Source organism: Bos taurus, chromosome 3 (assembly GCF_002263795.3).
Source record: "Bos taurus isolate L1 Dominette 01449 registration number 42190680 breed Hereford chromosome 3, ARS-UCD2.0, whole genome shotgun sequence".
In the NCBI taxonomy this organism is placed as follows: Eukaryota; Metazoa; Chordata; class Mammalia; order Artiodactyla; family Bovidae; genus Bos; species Bos taurus.
In genome coordinates, this window is record NC_037330.1 from 21459727 (window position 1) to 21480615 (window position 20889).

The 20889-nt window shown below is 48.9% G+C and overlaps 1 protein-coding gene across 3 annotated transcripts; it reads left to right on the forward strand.

Moving 5' to 3' along the window:
• The first annotated feature begins 68 nt into the window (after positions 1–68).
• On the forward strand, positions 69–17840 carry ITGA10 (integrin subunit alpha 10). 3 transcript variants are annotated; one of them, XM_059882736.1, is made up of 30 exons: positions 69–873; positions 2355–2466; positions 2666–2775; positions 3387–3478; positions 3705–3819; positions 4747–4874; positions 5048–5196; positions 6391–6541; positions 6691–6856; positions 6991–7064; positions 7310–7454; positions 7661–7809; positions 8045–8188; positions 8324–8527; positions 9260–9390; positions 9799–9965; positions 10050–10192; positions 10617–10730; positions 10933–11018; positions 11173–11314; positions 11473–11565; positions 11727–11803; positions 11964–12050; positions 12484–12568; positions 12737–12850; positions 13113–13193; positions 13346–13459; positions 15439–15534; positions 15808–15921; positions 16217–17839. In XM_059882736.1, the coding sequence occupies exons 1-30, from the start codon at positions 822–824 to the stop codon at positions 16280–16282; spliced, it is 3501 nt and encodes a 1166-aa protein (XP_059738719.1). In that variant the 5' UTR covers positions 69–821; the 3' UTR covers positions 16283–17839. The 3 variants fall into 3 exon arrangements, 2 of the variants coding, with proteins under 2 accessions (XP_059738719.1, NP_001192519.1); NM_001205590.1 differs by having other exon boundaries at positions 822–873; positions 11961–12050; positions 16217–17840; XR_009493301.1 differs by lacking the exons at positions 12484–12568; positions 15439–15534; positions 15808–15921; positions 16217–17839 and having other exon boundaries at positions 11961–12050; positions 13346–13434.
• The last annotated feature ends 3049 nt before the right edge of the window (positions 17841–20889 follow it).

The window sequence follows — 20889 nt, forward strand, 5'->3', positions numbered from 1 at the left end:
CTGAGGCCCCTATTTCTGTTACTTTGGTTTGGGTTTTCCATGGGATTAACCACTGGCATCATCACCTGCAGACTTTTATTGAGTGTCTACAGTATGTAGGTCATAATACTAAGTGGTAGAGATATAAAAAGCTAAGAGGCACCATGGTCCCAACTGCAGAAGTTTATAACCTAGCTGAGGAGATGAGGGTATAATGATAAAGTAATTATACTGGTTCCACAAAACATACCCCATACCAATTTATGGTTTATATTTCCTCCAAAAGCTGTAATACCCTAGGTAGCATAGGCTAAGAGTCACAAGCAGAACTAAGTGGAGTGGGTGAGTCTTGGTTTGTGGGTGGATTGTGTCTTCACTTGTTCGGACTCTTTGAGTAGTTGAGGAAATGGTATCACTGGTATCAACTCTCATTTTCCATATTCCAGATTGAGATAAATAAGGTTAGGAAGTAAAAAGAATCTGTTTCCCAGTCCTATCTTCTATTCCAAACTCAGGGAAAGCATTATTGCTTCCAACAACAAAGGACAGAAAAAAAGGAATAGAAAGAAATGACAGAAAGTCAAGAGTTATGTTCTCTTTGGAAACTGAGTTGATGCCTCCAGGGGGCAGCACCAAGGCAGAGAAATACACTAAAATCTCTCATTCCTCCTTCCTTGGGCTAGGGCTCCCCACAGTTCCCCACCATCACTCCTCCCATTCCTTCCAACTTTATTTTTAGCTGCCGGTGGGAGGGGGCAGGATGGGAGGGAAAGTAAAGAAAACAGAGAAGGAGAGGGACAGAGGCAGAGAGGACTTCTCACACGGACAGAGAACATCAAGGCATGGAATTCCCCCTCATCCCTCACCTGTTCTTGCCCCTGATGTTCCTGACAGGTGAGGGAGGTTAACTTCTTGGTTTCTGGTGGGAATGGAAGATCCACAGATTTTTGGCCTTGGGACCTTTACGGTTAAAATTCTTTGGGAGTTAGGTGGAGAGGTTAACTGGTTCTATGTTGTGTGTGTGTGTGTGTGTGTGTATGTATGTACATGCGTGCGATGCATGCATGGGTTTGCGTTCTTATGCCCACACATATGACTGCCTGGCAAAGGCTGAAGCTGTCCACTGCCTTGTGTAATATTTGTGTCCAATTATATAAAACTTTGTCCTAAACCTTGGAGTCGACCAAAAAGAAACATGACGTGAACTTCCACGTGGCTAGTCTGATTACTATTACCCGCCCCCACCCCTCCCTAATTCTCCCTATCCTTGGTGGTCTCTGGGCTCCTGAGGCATAACTAGCTAACAGTGTGGTCAGAACTCTGGGTTTATCTAACCAATGAGCTACAGTTACTGGTCATACAGCCCTACCAGCCTCCCAGATGCAGTAAGGCTCACATACAAAATATCTTCCTGAAAATGAGCATGTTTTGAGACAGAGCAATAGCCATTGGTGAAAGTGGTGGTGGGGTGGCCTGAGAGGGGTTACTTGAAGGAGCAAGTCGCAGGGAAAGAAGCATGGGAGGGACAAGAGGCCTGGAATTTTTCCTCATCAGTGCCCTGTAATCTTTGTTTCCTAAAATACCAGCTCTGATTTTAAGCGGGTTGGGGTTGGGAGGGAAGAGTCAGCCAGGACATGATTGAGGGGGTCTTCAGAGTGGGCTGAGAGTTAAGGAAGAAATGCAAGCAGGCAGGGGGCATCAGGAGGGGGATGAGTTAGGAAGCAGATGGTGAGAAACTTTGAGAGTGATGGGACCCTTGGAAAGAATGGATGGCAAACCATGTGTGTAGGCAGGCAAGTGGCTCCACCCAGTTAATTGCCACTGAGGTTTCCAGGGCTGGAATCAACCAGAGACCTAGACACTGGAGAAAGAGAGTGAGAGAGTAACAATGATACTGGGAGTTAAGAAGAAATGAGACCCAAACATGCAGTGTTCTCTAACCTCCTCTTGTTCTCCCTATGGTCCTGGGTTTGGGTAGAATTTGGAAAGAATAGTTTTTCTGGGGCTGCAGAAAAGCAACCCTCACTTGGCCTGGAGAGGAGGATGTGTAGGAGGAATGATGTAGAAAAGAGGAAGTTGCCTCTTCCAGGCATGTCTGTGAATGAGATTTCAAGGATAGGAATGGAAATACAGCTGTGCAACAGCATGGCAGAGGGCCACAGCTTAGACATCTCTACCCAAACACAGGAAGGAAATCATCCTTGCTTGGAGCTCTGAGTGCATGACATTGATGGAGTCCAGGGCAGCTTGTAAGACGAAGGGAGTTAGGCTGAGATCAGTATGTTCCCTTTGCAGCTTCTCTCTGGCTTTTCCTCTGTGTACTCATTAGCCTTTCTGACTGCTTCCTGCTAACCTTATGATCCTGGCCCCGTCAGGTCTCTGCTCCTCCTTTAACCTGGATGTGCATCGCCCACGCCTATTTCTAGGCCCACCGGAGGCTGAATTTGGATACAGTGTCTTACAACATGTTGGGGGTGGACGACAATGGTGAGGAGGAAACCAGAGGGCCGAGGGATTGGGACTGGAGTAGAGCTGTTAAAGGGGAGGCAAGGTGGATGGAAATATAAACTAACCTGGTTCTTTGGAAGTGACTGGGGCTCTAGACTTGCCGTCAACACGCCCTTTCCCTCTGGCCTATCTTAAGTGTCATATTCACACTGTGCTTGTATTCATTTCCTCTCCCCAGGATGCTGGTGGGTGCCCCCTGGGATGGGCCTTCAGGTGACCGAAGGGGGGATGTTTATCGCTGCCTTGTAGGGGGCTCCCACAGTGCCCCATGTGCCAAGGGCCACTTGGGTAAGAAGATTCCTCACTCTTCTAACCCCTAACCTTAATATACTAGTGGCTTTGATCCCTTACATCTCACTTCTTTAAAAAAAATTTTTTTTTGGATTATAGTTAATTTACAATGTTGTGTTATTTTCAAGTGTACAGCAAAATGGTTCAGTTATACATACACATATATCCACTCTTTTTCAGATTCTTTTCTCATATAGGTTATTACAGAATGTTGAGTAGAGTTCCCTGTGCTATACAGTAGGTCCTTGTTGGTTATCTGTTTTATATTAATAGTGTGTGTATGTTAATCTCAAGCTCCTAATTTGTCCCCCACCCCACATTTCCCCTTTGGTAACCATAAATGTGTTTTCTAAGTCTGTGAATCTGTTTCTGTTTTCTAAGTCTGTGAATCTGTTTCTGTTTTGTAAACAAGTTCATTTATATAGTTAAAAAAATTAGATTCCACATATGAGTGATATCACACCTCACTTATTCACCTCCATATCCCACACACTCCTCGTTCCTGACTTGATCCTGACCCCTTCTCTTCCTCTTCCAAGATCACCTTGAACTCGGTCACCCCATCTGTGACCTCGTGACCTCATGTTCTTCCACTCCCCTTCAACCAGGTGACCATCCACTGGGAAATTCATCTCGTCCTGCTGTGAATATGCACCTGGGGATGTCTCTGTTAGAGACAGATGGCAATGGGGGATTCATGGTAAGCTAAGGAAAGAGTGGTGGTACGGTCTCTGAAGATTCGTGGTAGAGAAAAGGGCAGTCTGGCAAGGGAAACTGGTCTATGGGGAGAGGTCAAGGAGTTAAAAACCCTAGAAAGCAAGAAGGGAAATCTCGGGGAGTGGTCTCACTGCCTCCTTTGACAAGGAGCGTATTCTGAGGGTGCCCTCGCAAGCCTGTGAGTAACTGTTTCCTTTACCAATCCCCAGGCTTGCGCCCCTCTCTGGTCTCGTGCTTGCGGCTCATCTGTCTTCAGTTCTGGAATATGTGCCCGTGTAGATGCTTCATTCCGGCCCCAGGGAAGCCTGGCACCCACCGCACAACGTGAGCCAGGAGAAGGGCCCAAGTCCCCAGAATAGGGGGTGCAGGGTGGGAAAAAGATGGGGCTTCAGTGTATGATGCTTGACCAGGGACCTGCATGGCTATCCTCACTGAGACCTAATGTGTGTGCAAAGGCTCCATGTTTCCTAACAGATTAGAATTCAGACTCTTTACCAGGGTATCAAGACTCCATGAACTGATTTAGTTCAGTCACTCAGTTGTGTCTGAACTGATTTAACCAACTTCAGAACTCAACTCTCACTGTATTCCTCCATACCTTACACCTTGACTATAGCCTTCACTTCACTTTTCTTGTATATGTCACCTGTTTTTATACCTCCATCTCCTTTTATTTAAAGTGTTCTCCACCCAGATGCCTTTCCTTATATTCTCCTCAAACATCTCCAGTCTTCAATATCTTCTCAGCTGCTGCCTCCTTTTATTCCCCACCATCAGAACTGATCCTTTATTGTTCTCTCATAACATAAAATGGTGCTAAGTTTCTACTTGCGCTTAATTCCATCTTCGTTGTCTTTGAGTCAATTGTATGTATTCCCATCTTCTCTTTTATTCAGTTCTATATTTATCTAGGACTGGGTAATCTTCCTTGTATGTAAGAAGTGCCTAATAGTTTGAATTAAATATGCCCTCCTGTGACACAGTGGTAAAGAACCTGCCTGCCAGTGCAGGAGACGTGGGTTCAATCCCTGGGTCAGGAAGATCCCCTGGAAAAGGAAATGGCAACCCATCCAGTTTTCTTGCCTGGGAAATCCCATGGACAAAGAAACCTGGTGGGCTATAGTCTATGGGGTCATAAAGAGTCAGACACAATTGAACGACTAACACTTTCCTGTGACCTCTTTCCTTGTTGTCCCCGTGCCCAATATTCTTTGCCCCTCTGTTTACCATCACCGTTACCCCTTCTCCTAGGCTGCCCCACATACATGGATGTCGTCATTGTCTTGGATGGCTCCAACAGCATCTACCCTTGGTCTGAAGTTCAGACCTTCCTACGAAGACTGGTAGGGAGATTGTTTATTGACCCGGAACAGATACAGGTAAGAGAAGGCAGGATGGATGGGCATGGAGGGAAGAATCGGGGAGAGAGAAGATAAATGTAGGCAGTATCTTCAGTAGTATCCAGGTGCTCTTCTCCCCTCCCTCACATACTTTCTTCTCCTTCCCCCTGCCCATTACACACACTCCATTAGAGTGCACACTTTATTCTCAGGTGGGGCTGGTACAGTATGGAGAGAGCTCTGTCCACGAGTGGTCCCTGGGAGATTTCCGAACCAAGGAAGAAGTGGTGAGAGCAGCAAGGAACCTGAGCCGGCGAGAGGGACGAGAAACAAAGACTGCTCAAGCAATAATGATGGCCTGGTGAGACAGTGGGAAGGGGAGTTTGGGCGGCCAGAAGGGTTAGGGGAAGGTTTGGAGTGCAATGTGTACATCCCGACACGTGTTGCTTGCTTATGTTTGTTTGCATGCTAATCGTAGGTGAGTCTAAATTGCTCATCATTGCATTCCTCATTGCCTTTCTACAAAGTATCCGTCTGTGTCTCTCCACATTTCTGCTTTACGTCTGCAGATGGAATTCTGTCTGTATACCTTCACTCCCCCTTTTTTACGAAAAGATTTATTTGTTATTTGTTTATTGATTGATTGATTTTTGGCTGCTTTGGGTCTTTGTTGCCATGTGCAGGCTTTCTCTAGTTGCAGCAAGCAGGCACTACTCTTCGTTGCAGTGCACGGGCTTCTCACTGTGGTTACTTCTCTTGTGGAGCACGGGCTATAGGGCTCTTGGGCTTTGGTAGTTGCAGCTCAAGAGCACTGGAGCGCAGGCTCAGTAGTTGTGGCTCATGGGCTTAGCTACTCTGTGGCATGTGGAAACTTCCTGGACCAGGGATCAAACCTGTGTCCCTTGCATTGGCAGGCGGATTCTCAATCATTGAGCCACCAGGGAAGCCCCTCACTCCCACTTTGATGTTGGCCCTTGGGTTCTCCACCACTCATGTTCTCACCCATTTTCCAAACTCGACAAAACTGATCTCTGGGAAGACTCCCCTGACCTGACCATTCTTTATTCTATGTGCTGGTGGCTCAGCTGGTAAAGAATCTGCCTGCAGTGCAGGAGACCTGGGTTCATTCCCTGGGTTGGGAAGATCCCTTGGAGAAGGGAATGGCAACCCACTCCAGTATTCTTGCTTGGAGAATTCCAGGGACAGAGGAGCCTGGCAGGCAGGCTACATGTTTCATGGGGTCTAAAGATTTGGTTGTTACTAACACTTTCACTTTTTTCCCCTCACCCTTAATATTTATCCTCCTAAATACAATATTTGCTGAATGAATCTGTGAGTGGATGGATTTTATACTTATTTGCACTGATGATATGCTGCTCTGTATGTTATAGGACACCCCCACACTATGTGCCAGTCTGTATGCTAGACAGTTGGGGAAATGGGCTAAAAGGCAAAAGGTCTGACCTCAGTGAACGGCTGGCAATGTTAAGTACTGGGTATGTGTATCTATCTGCACACATCTGATCACACCTCACTCCCTTGTTTATCTTCTCAGCACAGAAGGATTCAGTCAGTCCCGCGGGGGCCGACCAGAGGCTGCCAGGCTACTGGTGGTTGTCACTGATGGAGAGTCCCATGACGGAGAAGAGCTTCCCACAGCACTACAGGCCTGTGAGGCTGGAAGAGTGACACGCTATGGGATTGCTGTGAGAATCAACTCTGGATCTGCAAGGATGGAAGGGGGTGGGGATGGTGACACTGAGGACTGGGAACTTAAGGAAAACAGATATTGATAACTTCCCAGACCACTCACAACATACAACTAACAGATTCCACCTTGATCTCCTGACCCCAGGTCCTTGGTCACTACCTCCGGCGGCAGCGAGACCCCAGTTCTTTCCTGCGAGAAATCAGAGCTATTGCTAGTGATCCAGACGAGAAATTCTTCTTCAATGTCACAGATGAAGCGGCACTGACTGACATTGTGGATGCATTAGGGGACCGGATTTTTGGCCTTGAGGGTAATGATTACCCTGGAGAAAAAGGACAGGGCAGGGGGAGTTCTGGGGTATAAGTGGGGTTCTGGAAAAAGTTTATTAGGTCAAAGGAGGAACCATCTTCCCTTATATTGCCTCAATGTTTTCTTACACTCCAGGGTCCCATGGAGAAAATGAAAGCTCCTTTGGGCTGGAAATGTCTCAGATTGGTTTCTCTACTCATCAGCTAAAGGTTGGACAGACTCTGACCGCCCCCCCATGACCCCTCTCAACATCTGACTCCTTCCAGCCTCTAACTCAGACAACTTCAATCCCAGTGCTCTTCTACACTGCCCCTTTAACTAATGTCCTTGCTGACCTTCCCATGCCTTTCCAACCGACCCCAGTCTGCCCTCAGTGACCCTCTCACTCCTGGAGAGTTTTTTCTTCTTATTCCCCACTGTCTTTTCAGCGACCCCATCTGGTTCTGCCCTACAGGATGGGATTCTCTTTGGAATGGTGGGGGCTTATGACTGGGGGGGCTCAGTGTTATGGCTTGAAGAAGGTCGCCGCCTCTTCCCACCACGGACAGCCCTGGAAGATGAGTTCCCCCCTGCATTGCAGAACCATGCAGCCTACCTGGGTGAGTAGCAGAGAGCTGCAAAGGATTAGAGGGTGGTGGGGAAAAATGCTTCCCCAGTGGGGGCTATCAGGTACTTACTGCTAACTCATGCAGTTTCTCACTGATCTGCTACTTTCCTTGAGACCCCCTTCTGTGCCTTTAGGGAACCATCCTACTCTGACCCCATTTTCTTTCCCTGTCACCCCTAATTCCTTGTCCACTTCTAGGTTACTCTGTTTCCTCCATGTTTTTGCGGGGTGGTCGCCGCCTCTTTCTCTCAGGGGCTCCTCGGTTTAGTCATCGAGGAAAGGTCATCGCCTTCCAACTTAAGAAAGATGGGGCTGTAAGGGTCGCCCAGAGCCTCCAGGGGGAGCAGGTAGGGCATCCAAGGTGGGGGGGTGAGGCCCGTGGGTCCCCAGGGACTCCAGGCTGCTGGGGGAGGGACTCCAGGCTGTGGGGGAAGATGGTGAAGGGGCAAGAGAGGGGCCTTAGAAATGTGTGATGAATTCTGGTTGTCAGGGGTCTGAGGACCAGATCGGCAGGTCCTTCCCACTTGTCCATAATCTTGCCTTCCCTTTCCCCTGGGATCACCACTGCCCACCACTCTCCAGATTGGCTCGTACTTTGGCAGCGAACTCTGCCCATTGGACATCGATGGGGATGGAACAACTGATGTCTTACTTGTGGCTGCCCCCATGTTCCTGGGGCCCCAGAACAAGGAGACAGGACGTGTTTATGTGTATCTAGTGGGCCAGGTGAGACTTACTGGGATGCCCTAGAACTTGTCTGTGGGGGGTAGAGGAGGGAGGGGAGGCACACACATTTGAGGGCTGGCCGACAGGTCAGGACTCTCTGATCAGCACATTCGGTCTTCTCCTCACCACCACCAGCCATCCTTGCTGACACTCCAGAGAACACTTCAGCCAGAATCCCCCCAGGATGCTCGGTTTGGCTTTGCCATGGGTGCTCTTCCTGATTTGAACCAAGATGGTTTTGCTGATGTGGCTGTGGGGGCGCCGCTGGAGGATGGGCACCGTGGAGCCCTGTACCTCTATCACGGGGCCCAGAGAGGAGTCAGGCCGCGTCCTGCACAGGTCAGAAGAGCCCCGATGAAGCAGGGGCATGGTGAGGGGAAGGGGGTACACACCCTTTTCTTATCATTGTTCCCCTGGGCTTGAGACCCAAGCTGAACAAGTGCCTTTTTTTGATTGTTTATTTTTATTTATTTATTTTTGGCTGGGCTGAGTCTTTGTTGCTTTTGTAAGGGCTTTCTCTCATTGTGGTGAGTGGGGGCTACTTTTGGTTTAGGTGCTCGGCCTTCTGACTGTGGTGGCTTCTCTTGTTGCGGAGCACAGGCTCTAGGCTCTCAGGCTTCAGTAATTGTGGCCCACAGGCTCAGTAGCTGTGGCTCACAGGTCCGAGTGTGCAGGCTTCAGTAGTTGCAGCACGCGGGCTCAGTACTTGTGACTCTTGGGCTCTAGAGCACAGGCTCAGTAGTTGTGGCACATGGGGTTAGTTGCTCTGCAGCATGTGGAATCTTCCTGGACTAGGGATTGAACCTGTGTCCCCCGCATCAGCAGGTGGAGTCTTATCCACCTGGGAAGTCCAACAAGTGCCTTTTTTTTTTTTTTTTTTAATCAGTAGTCAAAAACGTGAGGCAATGGGGGCAGGATACATATCGCTATACTAGCGACTCCTGAACACACACAAGTTTTTTTCCTTCCTCCTCATGCTTGAGTGGAGAATTAGAAAAAGCCGGATCGGATGGGAGGGCTCAGAAACCAGGTGTGTGAGTCCCTGTTCAGTCTCTCCTCTCTCCCTCTCAGCGGATTGCCGCTGTCGCCATGCCGCAGGCCCTCAGCTACTTTGGCCGAAGTGTGGATGGCCGGCTGGATCTAGATGGTGATGACCTGGTCGATGTGGCTGTGGGTGCCCAAGGGGCAGCCATCCTGCTCAGGTGAGCAGTCGCAGCTCAGGCAGCAGTGGACAACATGGCACAGCTGTTAAAAGCAAGGGCTTTGGAGTCACAGACTTACATCTGGCTTCTTGATCAACTTACTCTGCGCCTCCATTCTCCTAGTTTATAAAATGGGAATAATACCTATACCTGCTTTATAGGCTTGTGGTGAGGATTAAATGTGATAATCTGTACAAAGATCTAAACACCATGCCTAGAGCACATGGCAGGTGCTTATTGAATATCAGCTATTAGCTTACTTGTGTCCAAAGGTTCAGGGCAGGCTGGCTCGTGTGTCGCCCAGCTCCTTATTCTTTCTTTTGACCTCAGGGAGGCAAATACTGGAGATCACCTTTCTCTAAGGGCTTTCCTCCCATGTCTAGACTTTTTTTCCCACCCTGTTCCCAGCTCCCGGCCCATTGTCCGCCTGGCCCCTTCACTAGATGTGACCCCGCCGGCCATCAGCGTGGTTCAGAGGGACTGTAAGCGACGAGGCCAGGAGGCAACCTGCCTGTCCGCAGCCCTTTGCTTCCAAGTGACCTCCCGCACTCCTGGCCACTGGGATCGCCGATTCCGTGAGTGACTGGGCAGCAGTCCAACCCCTCCCTGCCCTAGTCTTGGGACCCCTCTCCACCCGCACTCTTGCCCACCCCATTCAGATGTGCGGTTCACAGCATCGCTGGATGAGTGGACAACCGCAGCCCGGGCAGCATTTGACGGCTCTGGCCAGAGGCTGTCCCCTCGGCGGCTCCGGCTCAGTGTGGGGAACATCACTTGTGAGCAACTGCACTTCCACGTGCTGGTGAGGAGTGGGCAGGAACTGCTTGGCATCAGGGCCTGGGAGTGAGAGGAAGGCTGCATCAGAGGGGGAGATTCTGTTGGATCGGCAAGAAATCTGAAGTGGGAAAAGTGAGAGAGTTCAGACTTTGGAGGCAGGCTGATCTGGGTTTGAATCCTGCTCTGCCGTTTAGCACCTGTGCATTCTGGCAAGTCGCATCACCTGCAAACCTTAGTTTCCTTGCCTGAAAAGGGGAGATTAATAATAACAACGTTAAAGGAGTTGTCTTAGAATTAAATGTAATAGTATTGATAAAACCTTAGGACAGTACCTAGCACACAGGAAGTGCTCAGTAAATGATCAGTGTAATTATCACATTCTACCAAGATTCCTGGGTCGTCCTCCCTTACCCTGGTTCCCCATGAGCCTTCACTCTGGTTTCTCTCAGGATACGTCAGATTACCTCCGGCCAGTGTCCTTGTCTGTGACCTTTGCTTTGGACAACACCACAAAGCCAGGGCCCGTGCTGGATGAGGGCTCACCCACCTCCATCCGAAAGCTGGTCAGCAGTGCCAAGCCCCGCTCTGCCCCCGCGTCACCACACTGCGCTTCTCAGGGAATTCAAGAGAAAGGGGTGGGGGCAGACATGAGATCACAGTGGGATCTGACCTAGGCACCCACTCTTCTCTTTTCACTTGTCCTCCAATCCCATTCCTTTCTCCCATGCCTTCCTCTCAGTCCTCAGCCCCTTCTCTCTCCTCTAGGTCCCCTTCTCCAAGGACTGTGGCCCTGATAACGAATGTGTCACAGATTTGGTACTTCAAGCTAATATGGACATCAGAGGCTCCAGGTGGGATGGACATGAACAGGCCAAACCGGGCTGACTTGAGACAAACCAGAAGGGACTTGAAGGGAGATGGAGGGTTGTTTCTTGCCCAGGGAAACAGAAATGAGACTTCTGGCTCCCCTTCAACTCTGGGCTGCCCTTTATCCACCATTCCTAGGAAGGACCCATTCGTGGTTCGAGGGGGTCGGCGGAAAGTGCTGGTGTCAGCAACTCTGGAGAACAAGAAGGAGAATGCCTACAACACTAGCCTGAGCCTCAACTTTTCGAGAAACCTCCACCTATCCAGTTTCACTCCACAGGTGCCCTTGGGGAAGGGAGTTCAGGGGAATCAGGGAAGGAGGAAGACAGTTGGAGTGCTGGCTATGAGGGCCTCTGGGAAAGGCTGTGTTTAGAGGCTGCAGGCAAGAGGGCAGTCGCAGCCCCAGCACGGCCTTCACCCTGCTTCCTCTGCTCTCAGAGCAACAGCCCAGTGAAGGTGGAGTGTGCAGCCCCCACCCCGCATACCCGGCTCTGCAGCGTGGGGCATCCTGTCTTCCAGACAGGAGCCAAGGTGAGTCGGGGCCTAGGATGAGAAGGGGGCTTTGAGAGATCAGGGGCTGGAATCTGTGGGGCCTGGGAGTTTAGGGAAGGAGGCTCACAGATGGGCTCCCATTCCTCTGTAGTTGTCCCATGAAGAGAAACCTACCATGTCCCCATGTCCCTTGCCCCTAGGTGACCTTCCTGCTAGAGTTTGAGTTTAGTTGCTCCTTTCTCCTGAGCCAGGTCCTTGTGAGGCTGACGGCCACCAGGTGAGAGGAGTGGGCATCTCCTCCCAGCCCTCTCCTGTTAGGTCTTGATGCGGGTGGTGTGGGAGTGAGAATGGGGGTGGAAGCACCATGACTCCCTCACTCCAGAGAAGGGGGTCTGAGACAGGGCTGGGATGTGAGCCTCCCCTTGACCCTACAGCAGTAGCCTGGAGAGAAACGGAACGCTTCGAGATAACACAGCCCAGACCTCAGCCTACATTCAGTATGAGCCTCACCTCCTATTCTCCAGGTATGGCTCAGCTCCTCACTGGGACCCCATTCGGACCCCAGACTCGTCCTCTTTATGTTCGCTCCCTCTCCCTCCATGTGCTTCAGTGTTTCTGAACACCAAACCCCTGGGTTGCCCCATCTTTTTGGCCTTAATCCCACTCATGCTAAACCTTCTCTTTTAAGCATTTCTCCTTCCTAGGTATGGGTATACCTATACATCCTAGTTGTAGGGCTTTGCTGGGCCCTGGGGGCTGGAGCTGGGGTGGTGAGATGTGGCTATAAAGTTTATGCCAAGTCTGTGTCATATGTCATTTCTGTCTTTGCCGTGTACCCCCATATCTTTATCCATGTGCTGGCCCTTCCTACCACGAATCTGTCTGTGTGCTGATCGTGTGCCCGTGTTTCTGTGTCATGGCTGTGACCATGTACTTCCTGACTTGGTGTCTACGCAGTGAGTCCACTCTGCACCGCTATGAGGTCCACCCATATGGAACCCTCCCAGTGGGCCCTGGCCCCGAATTCAAAACCACTCTTAGGGTGAGAAGCCAGAGGGGCCTTGGCATGAGCAGAGGGATGGAGAGGAGTCCTGGGAAAAGGATGGGAAGGGTCTCTCTTAGATTTCAGTGGCATCGAGGGTAAAGTGGAATAGGTGAGGAAGGGTCTTTCTCTGTCTCTCACCTCTTCCTTTTCCAATCCTCCTTTTAGGTTCAGAACCTTGGCTGCTATGTGGTCAGCGGCCTCATTGTCTCAGCCCTCCTTCCAGCTGTGGCCTATGGGGGCAATTACTTCCTGTCACTGTCTCAAGTCATCACTAACAATGTGAGTCTGGCCTGGGGGCCTATGGAACCCTGCCACCTTGATCTAGCGGACTCCCTCAGCTCATCTGCTGGGTCTCTGCTCTCAGGAATCCTCCCTCTCTGGCGAGGAGGGGAATTTCTTTTCCATATCTACCTTCTTTGAGAAGAAAGAAAGGGATTACCCAGGGAAGAACTTCAAGAGTGTGGGTGGTGTGCTCCTGCTCAGCCTGGAGGGGCCGGCCTATTGCCATCCAGGGGATCCCTCAAGTTTGCTCTTCCTCTAGGCCAGCTGCACAGTGCAGAACCTGACCGAACCCCCAGGGCCCCCTGTGCATCCAGAGGAGCTTCAGCACACAAGCAGGCTGGTATGAGTCACAGCGGGGTGAAGAAGGTTTCCAGAGCAGGAATGGAGGGATGAACGGTGGAGTTCAGAGCTTTGGGTGGAAGGTAGAGCCCGGAGTGGGGCATGGGGATTGTTCCCCCTCCAGGGTCCTGATCTGTCTCTCTCTTCTGATAGAATGAGAGCAATACTCGCTGCCAGGTTGTGAGGTGCCACCTTGGGCGGCTGGCAAAGGGGACCGAGATCTCTGTTGGACTACTGAGGCTGGTTCACAATGAATTTTTCCGGAGGGTAAACGTTTCCTTTTCTACTACTCTCCCCTGCTGCTGCTATCTGGAACTTTAGCATAGGCATTTCGGAGACAGACTCATGTTCAGGTTTGAGCTTTGCCTCCTACTAGCAAAGTTATTTCATTTTTCTAAGCTTCTTTCTCCTCATCTCTAAAATAAGGAATAAAATATCTACTTCATGAGGTTGTTGTAAAGAACAAACTAATGAGATGCACTCATTCAAAGCTAGTTACTGTTCTTGTATTTTCCTCCATTTATCATCTCTTAGTGTTATTATCCGGAGAAGTCAATGGTACCCCACTCCAGTACTCTTGCCTGGAAAATCCCATGGACGGAGGAGCCTGGTAGGCTGCAGTTCATGGAGTCGCTAAGAGTCGGACACGACTGAGCGACTTTACTTTCACTTTTCACTTTCATGCATTGGAGAAGGAAATGGCAACCCACTCCAGTGTTCTTGCCTGGAGAATCCCAGGGACGGGGGAGCCTGATGGGCTGCCGTCTATGGGGTTGCACAGAGTCAGACACGACTGAAGCGACTTAGCAGCAGCAGCAGCAGTGTTATTATCACTAAGATATATAGGATACCTAAATTCAATCAATCCATCAAATGCCTACTATATAAAAGGCCCTGTGTTATATATATATTCCCCTGTGACTACAGAGAATATCCCCAACATTTAGCATCATGGCTTCCCAGATGACACTAGTAAAAGGTTCCCAGGTAAAGAACCTGCCTGCCAATGCAGGAGACGTAATATATGCGGGTTTGATCCCTGGATTGGGAAGATCTCCTGGAAAAGGAAATGGCAACCCATTCCAGTATCCTTGCCTGGAAAATTCCATGGACAGAAGAGCCTGGCAGGCTACAGTCCATGGAATTGCAAAGAGTCAGACATGACTGAGCATGTCTAGTTAACTCATTATACTGATTTAATATATTTTTATTAAATGAACCAGTAAAGAGTTGATATTACATGTAGGATATGCATGGAGGGTAGTGGGAAGTGATATTGTATAGTGAAAAGGATCTAAATTATGAAAATTCTTTAAAGCTGAGGAGTTGAATTTAACATGATAGGTAGTCAGGAGTCAGTGTGAGTTCCTTAGCAGGGCAATGACATCTTAATTATAACAGCTGTTTAGTACTAGGGGTTTATATTGTACTTTCCTATGTGCCATCTACTTTGAATAATATAAGATCCCTGGGATGTAGGCATTTTTCAGGAACGTTAAGTCTGACAGACCATCCTTCCCTAAGTCCGGTTCTCTCTTTATCTCTCTTTGGTATCCTTTTTTCATTCATTCATTTACTCTTTTGACAAAGGTTTATTGAGAAGTTGTGCTAGGCACTAGGGACACATAAGTTACTAACACTTGACCTCAAGGATTTTATAGTTCAACAGAGATGAAAGAGAAATAAGCAGAATATTATAACCTAGTCCAGGGTGATGGGGATTAGCAGGAAACACTTTTCTACTTCCCAGAGGGGACAACATCTAAACTTCAACCTGAAGGAAGGGTAGGAGTTAGCCAAAAAAAAGGGGTTGAATGCATTTAAAGAGGAGTAGAGCACCCAGAGTCTATGAAGGGCCACAGGCTTTCCATCTGTTACCCTTCTTCTCTTTCCCTATCGCTCTCCAATCTTTTCCTCTGCTCTTGAGGGTCCTGGAAGTTATCCCCCAAGCCTCATCTTTGCCATTAGGGTCCTGAGACCTGTTCCACCTGATGATGTTGTTGTTGTTAGTCGCTAAGTTGTGTCTGACTCTTTTGCAACCCCATGGACTATAGCCCATCAGGCTCCTCTGTCCGTGGGATTTCCCAGGCAAGAATGCTAGAGTGGGTTACCATTTTCTTCTCTAGGGGATCTTCCTGAACCAGGGATCGAACCTCACTCTTCTGCATTGGCAGGCGGGTTCTTTACCATTGAGCCACCAGGGAAGCCCAGTCATGGCTCACTTTAAATCTCTTTCCATTCCACAGGCCAAATTCAAGTCTCTGACAGTGGTCAGCACCTTCGAACTGAGCACTGAGGAGGGCAGCGTCCTATTGCTGACTGAAGCCTCCCGGTGGAGCGAGGTGGGGCTGGAGACTAAGTTTGAGAGCTGTGAAACTAGCAAGGGTGGCGATAGCATCAGGGTACCCGTGAGCTTGTTCACAACAGGGGTGTCTTCATTAGGCAGCATTCAGGGAGTCAGAAGTGGTCAATCAGAATGGTGGATCCCCCTGCCTCCATTCTGACCTGTTTCTTCCCTTTTATTCTTCTGTTTGGGGGCTGAGTTTGCTACAGTGTGGGGTGAAGCTAACTGGGCAAAAGGGTGCAAGTAAAAACCAGCGCTCCTGTCTATGCAGAGCCTCCTGGAGGTGATTCAGTCCCGCCCTGTCCTCATCTCTCTGTGGATCCTCATTGGCAGTGTCCTGGGAGGGCTGCTCCTGCTTGCTCTTCTTGTTTTCTGCCTTTGGAAGGTAAGCACTGCTGAAGTGGACAGTATGGGGCATGGTGCCCATGAGTTAAGATAGCCTTCATTACAGCAGGGAAAACTGGGTTTGTGCTGGGCAACTAAGCAGGCTGTGGGTGTCTCCAGATCTCCTTCACTGTCTTCCACGAATCTTAGTTGAATTAAACCAAAGCCAAATAATATAAATTTGAATCTCATTTTTGGAAGCAGAACAAAACTGAAGGCTTCAGATACCTCTAAGGGCCTTTGGCAGGGTCTCCAGGCAGGGCATTTGGTGATGACTCTTATCTCTTTCCCTACAGCTTGGCTTCTTTGCCCGGAAGAAAATCCCCGAGGAAGAAAAAAGAGAAGATAAATTGGAGCAATGAACGTAGAATAAAGTCCATAAAGACCTCTCTTGCAGCTTCTCCAAAAGACTTGCCTAAGAGCAGAAGTTTGAGGGCTCAGATGGTGCAAGAGGAAGAGAGCCTCTGGACTGTCTCCCCAGACCTGCAGCCTGACTTGACTTTTGAGTCATGAGGATGCTGCTGGCAAGAGATGAGGCCTCACCTCAGACAAGAAGGGCTGGCACTAAAACCAGGAACATTCCCACCCTGTGCTTCCCACCTTGTGATCCTGGCTCCAGAGCTTACACTGGGGCCTTAGTGTAGGGCCCTTTTTTCCCCTGTCCCTGAGAATCAGCATTTTTTTGCCTAGGTCCCTAACTTCTTTCAGATTCCCACACTACATCCTCTCTCACAGTTTGGAAAGGACGAGGGTTATCTTCCACCATTCCCCCACCTCTCACCTTCCTGCCTTCTCCCCACTCCACAGGAGTGCGCTGACGTTGGCTTGCACGAAGTAAAGTCAACATCTGCTGCTTTCCTGTGGAGTCTGGTGATTCAGAGGGCCGGATGGGGAGAGTCAACAGGAAAAAAGGAGGGAGGAGGAAAAGCCACAAGAGACATTCTGTACAATTCCAAGAAACAGAGAAGTCTTTAGACAGGCAACTGCCATTCCCCCTGAAACCCGAGACTTTCGTGATGCAGTCGCCTGCGCTTGCCCGCCCTCAGGTGCTGGTGAAAGGGAACTGCTCCAGGCCTGCTGGGCAAGGGTTTCCCAGCTCTGCAGCCTTCCCTGGGAGCAAAGCTAGGGCTGAGTCCCAGATTCTCTGGAGCCAGGGGCCCCCATGTGGCTAGAGCTGGAATAACAGGGAAGACTGCATGCCCCTTCTCAGGCCGCACACCCTCTTGAGCCCTCCTTGGAGCCTCCTTATAGAAACTAGAGAGAAGGGACAGGATTGCTGCTTGATGGTAGGAAACCCTTTCACCTTACTAGATTTGGGAGGCAGCAGCTCCAAGGGGTCTGAACAAGTGGGGTCTGAATTAAGGAAGAAGCTGAAGGTGGCGGCAAGAGGTCTCTGGGAAGCCCCTTACCTGTTTGGCACTGGTTATATAGCACAAATAGCTCCTAGGAAATATTCCAGCCATACCTTGTGAGGCTTCTCTGGTGGCATCAGTTTACCAGCCCTTGCTTGATGTTTACTGGAAATTCTCAACTTAATTTCTATCTCTGAACAACCCCCACCCCCAACTCTCCCTTTTTGGTCATGGCCAGTAAAGAGAAGTGGATTCTCCTTGACAATTGGGTAACTTGCAGTTCTTTGCAACCAAGACTCTGGATACCAAAGTCAGGTACTGGTTTCCAGAGAGCAGCTCTGACAGACACTTGAAGAATCAACACCCATTTACAGCCAAGGAGAGAGGGGACCTGACCAGGCAGTTGACTAACAGCCACAGATTATCCTCCAGGGCTGTTCTTGAGATCTGGTCAGAGGGTTTATTTTGACTTGTCTCTGACCTTTTACAGACAGCATTGTCTCTGTTTCCTAAAAAGGTGGACAGTTTATCAGATGGTCAGAACAAATAAAGTTCAGTATCAAATGACTTCTGGTTCTTCTTGAGTTCCCTGGGATATAAACTGCTCACAAATTGTGAGAGGTGGAGCCTTGATTCACCTGAGACCCTATACAGTTGAGTCCCTGGAAGATGAAGTTATGAAGGATTTGAAGTGATTTCTGTGACTCTCCTACTGGAGATGTGCCCTAGCCTCCTGCAATCCTCACCTGCTTATGTGAGCATAGAGTGTAAAATGTGTAGGTTTGGTTTGGTAAGCACATACACCTAGATCGAAATTCCAGGTCTGCCATTTATGAGCTATATGGCCTTGGGCAAGCCATGACTACCCTGAGGTTCAGATAAGAGGCTGTGTAGAACAGTGGTTAAGAATGAAGACAGACTTGAATTTAAGCTATACCACTTGAAGGGCTTCCCTGGTGGCTCAGTGGCAAAGAACTCATCTGCGAATGCAGGAGATGCGGGCTCGATCCCTGGTCCAGGATGATCCCCTGCAGAAGGAAATGGCAACCCGCTCCAGTATTCTTGCCCGAGAAACCCCATGGATAGAGGAGCCTGGCGGGCTACTACAGTACATGGGGTTGCAAAAGAGTTGGACCTGATTTATCGACTAAACAACATACCACATAAAACCTGTTGGACATTGAACAGATTTAACTTCTCTAAGTCTTTACTTTCTTGACATTAAACTTATTAAGGTTCAGACTTCCCTGGTGGTCCAGTGGCTAAGACACCATACTCCCATTGCAGGGAGCCAGGGTTCAATCCCTGGTCAGGGAACTAAATCCCACATGCTACAAGTAAATATCCCACATGCTGCTACGAGGATTGAAGATCCCGCAAGTCACAGTTAAGACACGGCTCAGCCAAACAAATATTTTAAAATAAATGTATTAGGATTGTGAGAACTAAATGAGGTAATTCAAGTAAAGTGAACGTATAGTAAGTACTCAATAAATTGTAACTACTGTTATAAAAATAATTTGTTATAACCTACCCTACATAACCTGCATTGTGAGGACTGAGGAGGTATATTGAAGCACCAAGTGATGCTCATGATCTGGTGACTTGCCTGCTCTTCACAGACTCTCCAGATTTGTTTTCCTATGTGTTATTATCTCCTGCCACTAAATCTTACCCTATGCCTCATCCCCTTTGAAATAAGCCCTCAAGTCCAGAAAGACGATAATTAGGTGATTAACTTAAGGTTCTAAAGGTAGAAATCCGATTGACTAGATTTCTTTAGACACCCAGGGTTCTTCTGTTATCCTCAAGGGACATGGCTGCTTCAGCAATAGGCTTCTAGAGACCATGTCTCTGTCTTTGTTGCGTAACCCTGAGAACAGTGGCTGTTCTAGCTTATTCAGTTCAGTTCAGTTCAGTCACTCAGTCGTGTCCAACTCTTTGCGACTCCATGAATTGCAGCACGCCAGGCCTACCTGTCCATCACCAACTCCCGGAGTTCACTCAAATTTACGTCCATCGAGTCGGTGATGCCATCCAGCCATCTCTTCCTCTGTTGTCCCTTCTCCTCCTGACCCCAATCCCTCCCAGCATCAGAGTCTTTTCCAATGAGTCAACTCTTCACATGAGGTGGCCAAAGTATTGGAGTTTCAGCTTTAGCATCATTCCTTCCAAAGAACACCGAGGACCAATCTCCTTTAGAATGGACTGGTTGGATCTCCTTGCAGTCCAAGGGACTCTCAAGAGTCTTCTCCAACACCACAGTTCAAAAGCATCAATTCTTCGGCGCTCAGCTTTCTTCACAGTCCAACTCTCACATCCATACATGACCATTGGAAAAACCATAGCCTTGACTAGACGGACGTTTGTTGGCAAAGCAATGTCAGGCAGGACAACCATTCTGTGGCAAGCTGGTGTTATTTTGTAGCTGGAGGATCCACGGTGGCTCTCAGCACGTAGGCTATCATTTCATCAACCTTTATGGAACACACTGTTTCTGGGTCAGGGACTGAGGCCATAGTTATGTTGACAGATTCCCCCTCCTTATCCCGAGTCAGCCCACAAAGGGAGATGGATATCCTCAAAGACTGGTTCATCTCATTCTCTCTCCACGATTAATATTTTTCTCCACCTAGAGATCTCTCTCTTCTCTGCTGCTCAGCTCCAGGATGGGACTTTCTCTAACTCCAATCTATTCTTCTATAAGCCTGTTACCTCTTCGTTTGAAGCACAGCCAGTTTGAGAAGCAACTGTAGAACAACAAGCTTGCCTCAGACACACAGAAAGGTGTTGCTCAATGTTTCTTATTGTTGTTCCTTTGTTCCTTCATTCATTACTTTGTTTATTCACTCATAAGACGTTAAGCACCGACGACAGAGGATGAGATGGCTGGATGGCATCACTGACTCGATGGACGTGAGTCTGGGTGAACTCCGGGAGTTGGTGATGGACAGGGAGGCCTGGCGTGCTGTGATTCATGGGGTCACAAAGAGTGGGACACGACTGAGCGACTGAACTGATGTGCTGCTGCTGCTGCTGCTAAGTCACTTCAGTCGTGTCCGACTCTGTGCGACCCCATAGACGGCAGCCCACCAGGCTCCCCCATCCTTGGGATTCTCCAGGCAAGAACACAGAAGTGGGTTGCCATTTCCTGCTCCAATGCATGAAAGTGAAAAGTGAAAGTGAAGTCCGACCCTCAGCGACCCCATGGACTGCAACCTTCTAGGCTCCTCTGTCCATGGGATTTTCCAGGCAAGAGTACTGGAGTGGGGTGCCATTGCCTTCTCCAAATATGTGCTAGGCAATGGGAATAATATAAAATGCAACCTCTACCATCAAAGAGCTCAGTTTAGTAGGGGAAACAAGCATGTAAACAAATAATAGCAAATACAGAGAGCTTGTTGCTGGACAACAGTCACACACAAGAAGTGTGTCACATACAAGAGGCATACTTTTTTTAGGTGGGGTTGGCAGGACTTTAAAAGTTTACAGAAAAAATTTTTTTATGTCTTGAGGGGCCACCAAGTGTGAGAGGAGATATTCCAGGGAGGATTAATCACCAGTTGGAAAGGGAACTGTAGATTAGAACAGCCTCCACATTAGGCTATTTGTGAAAG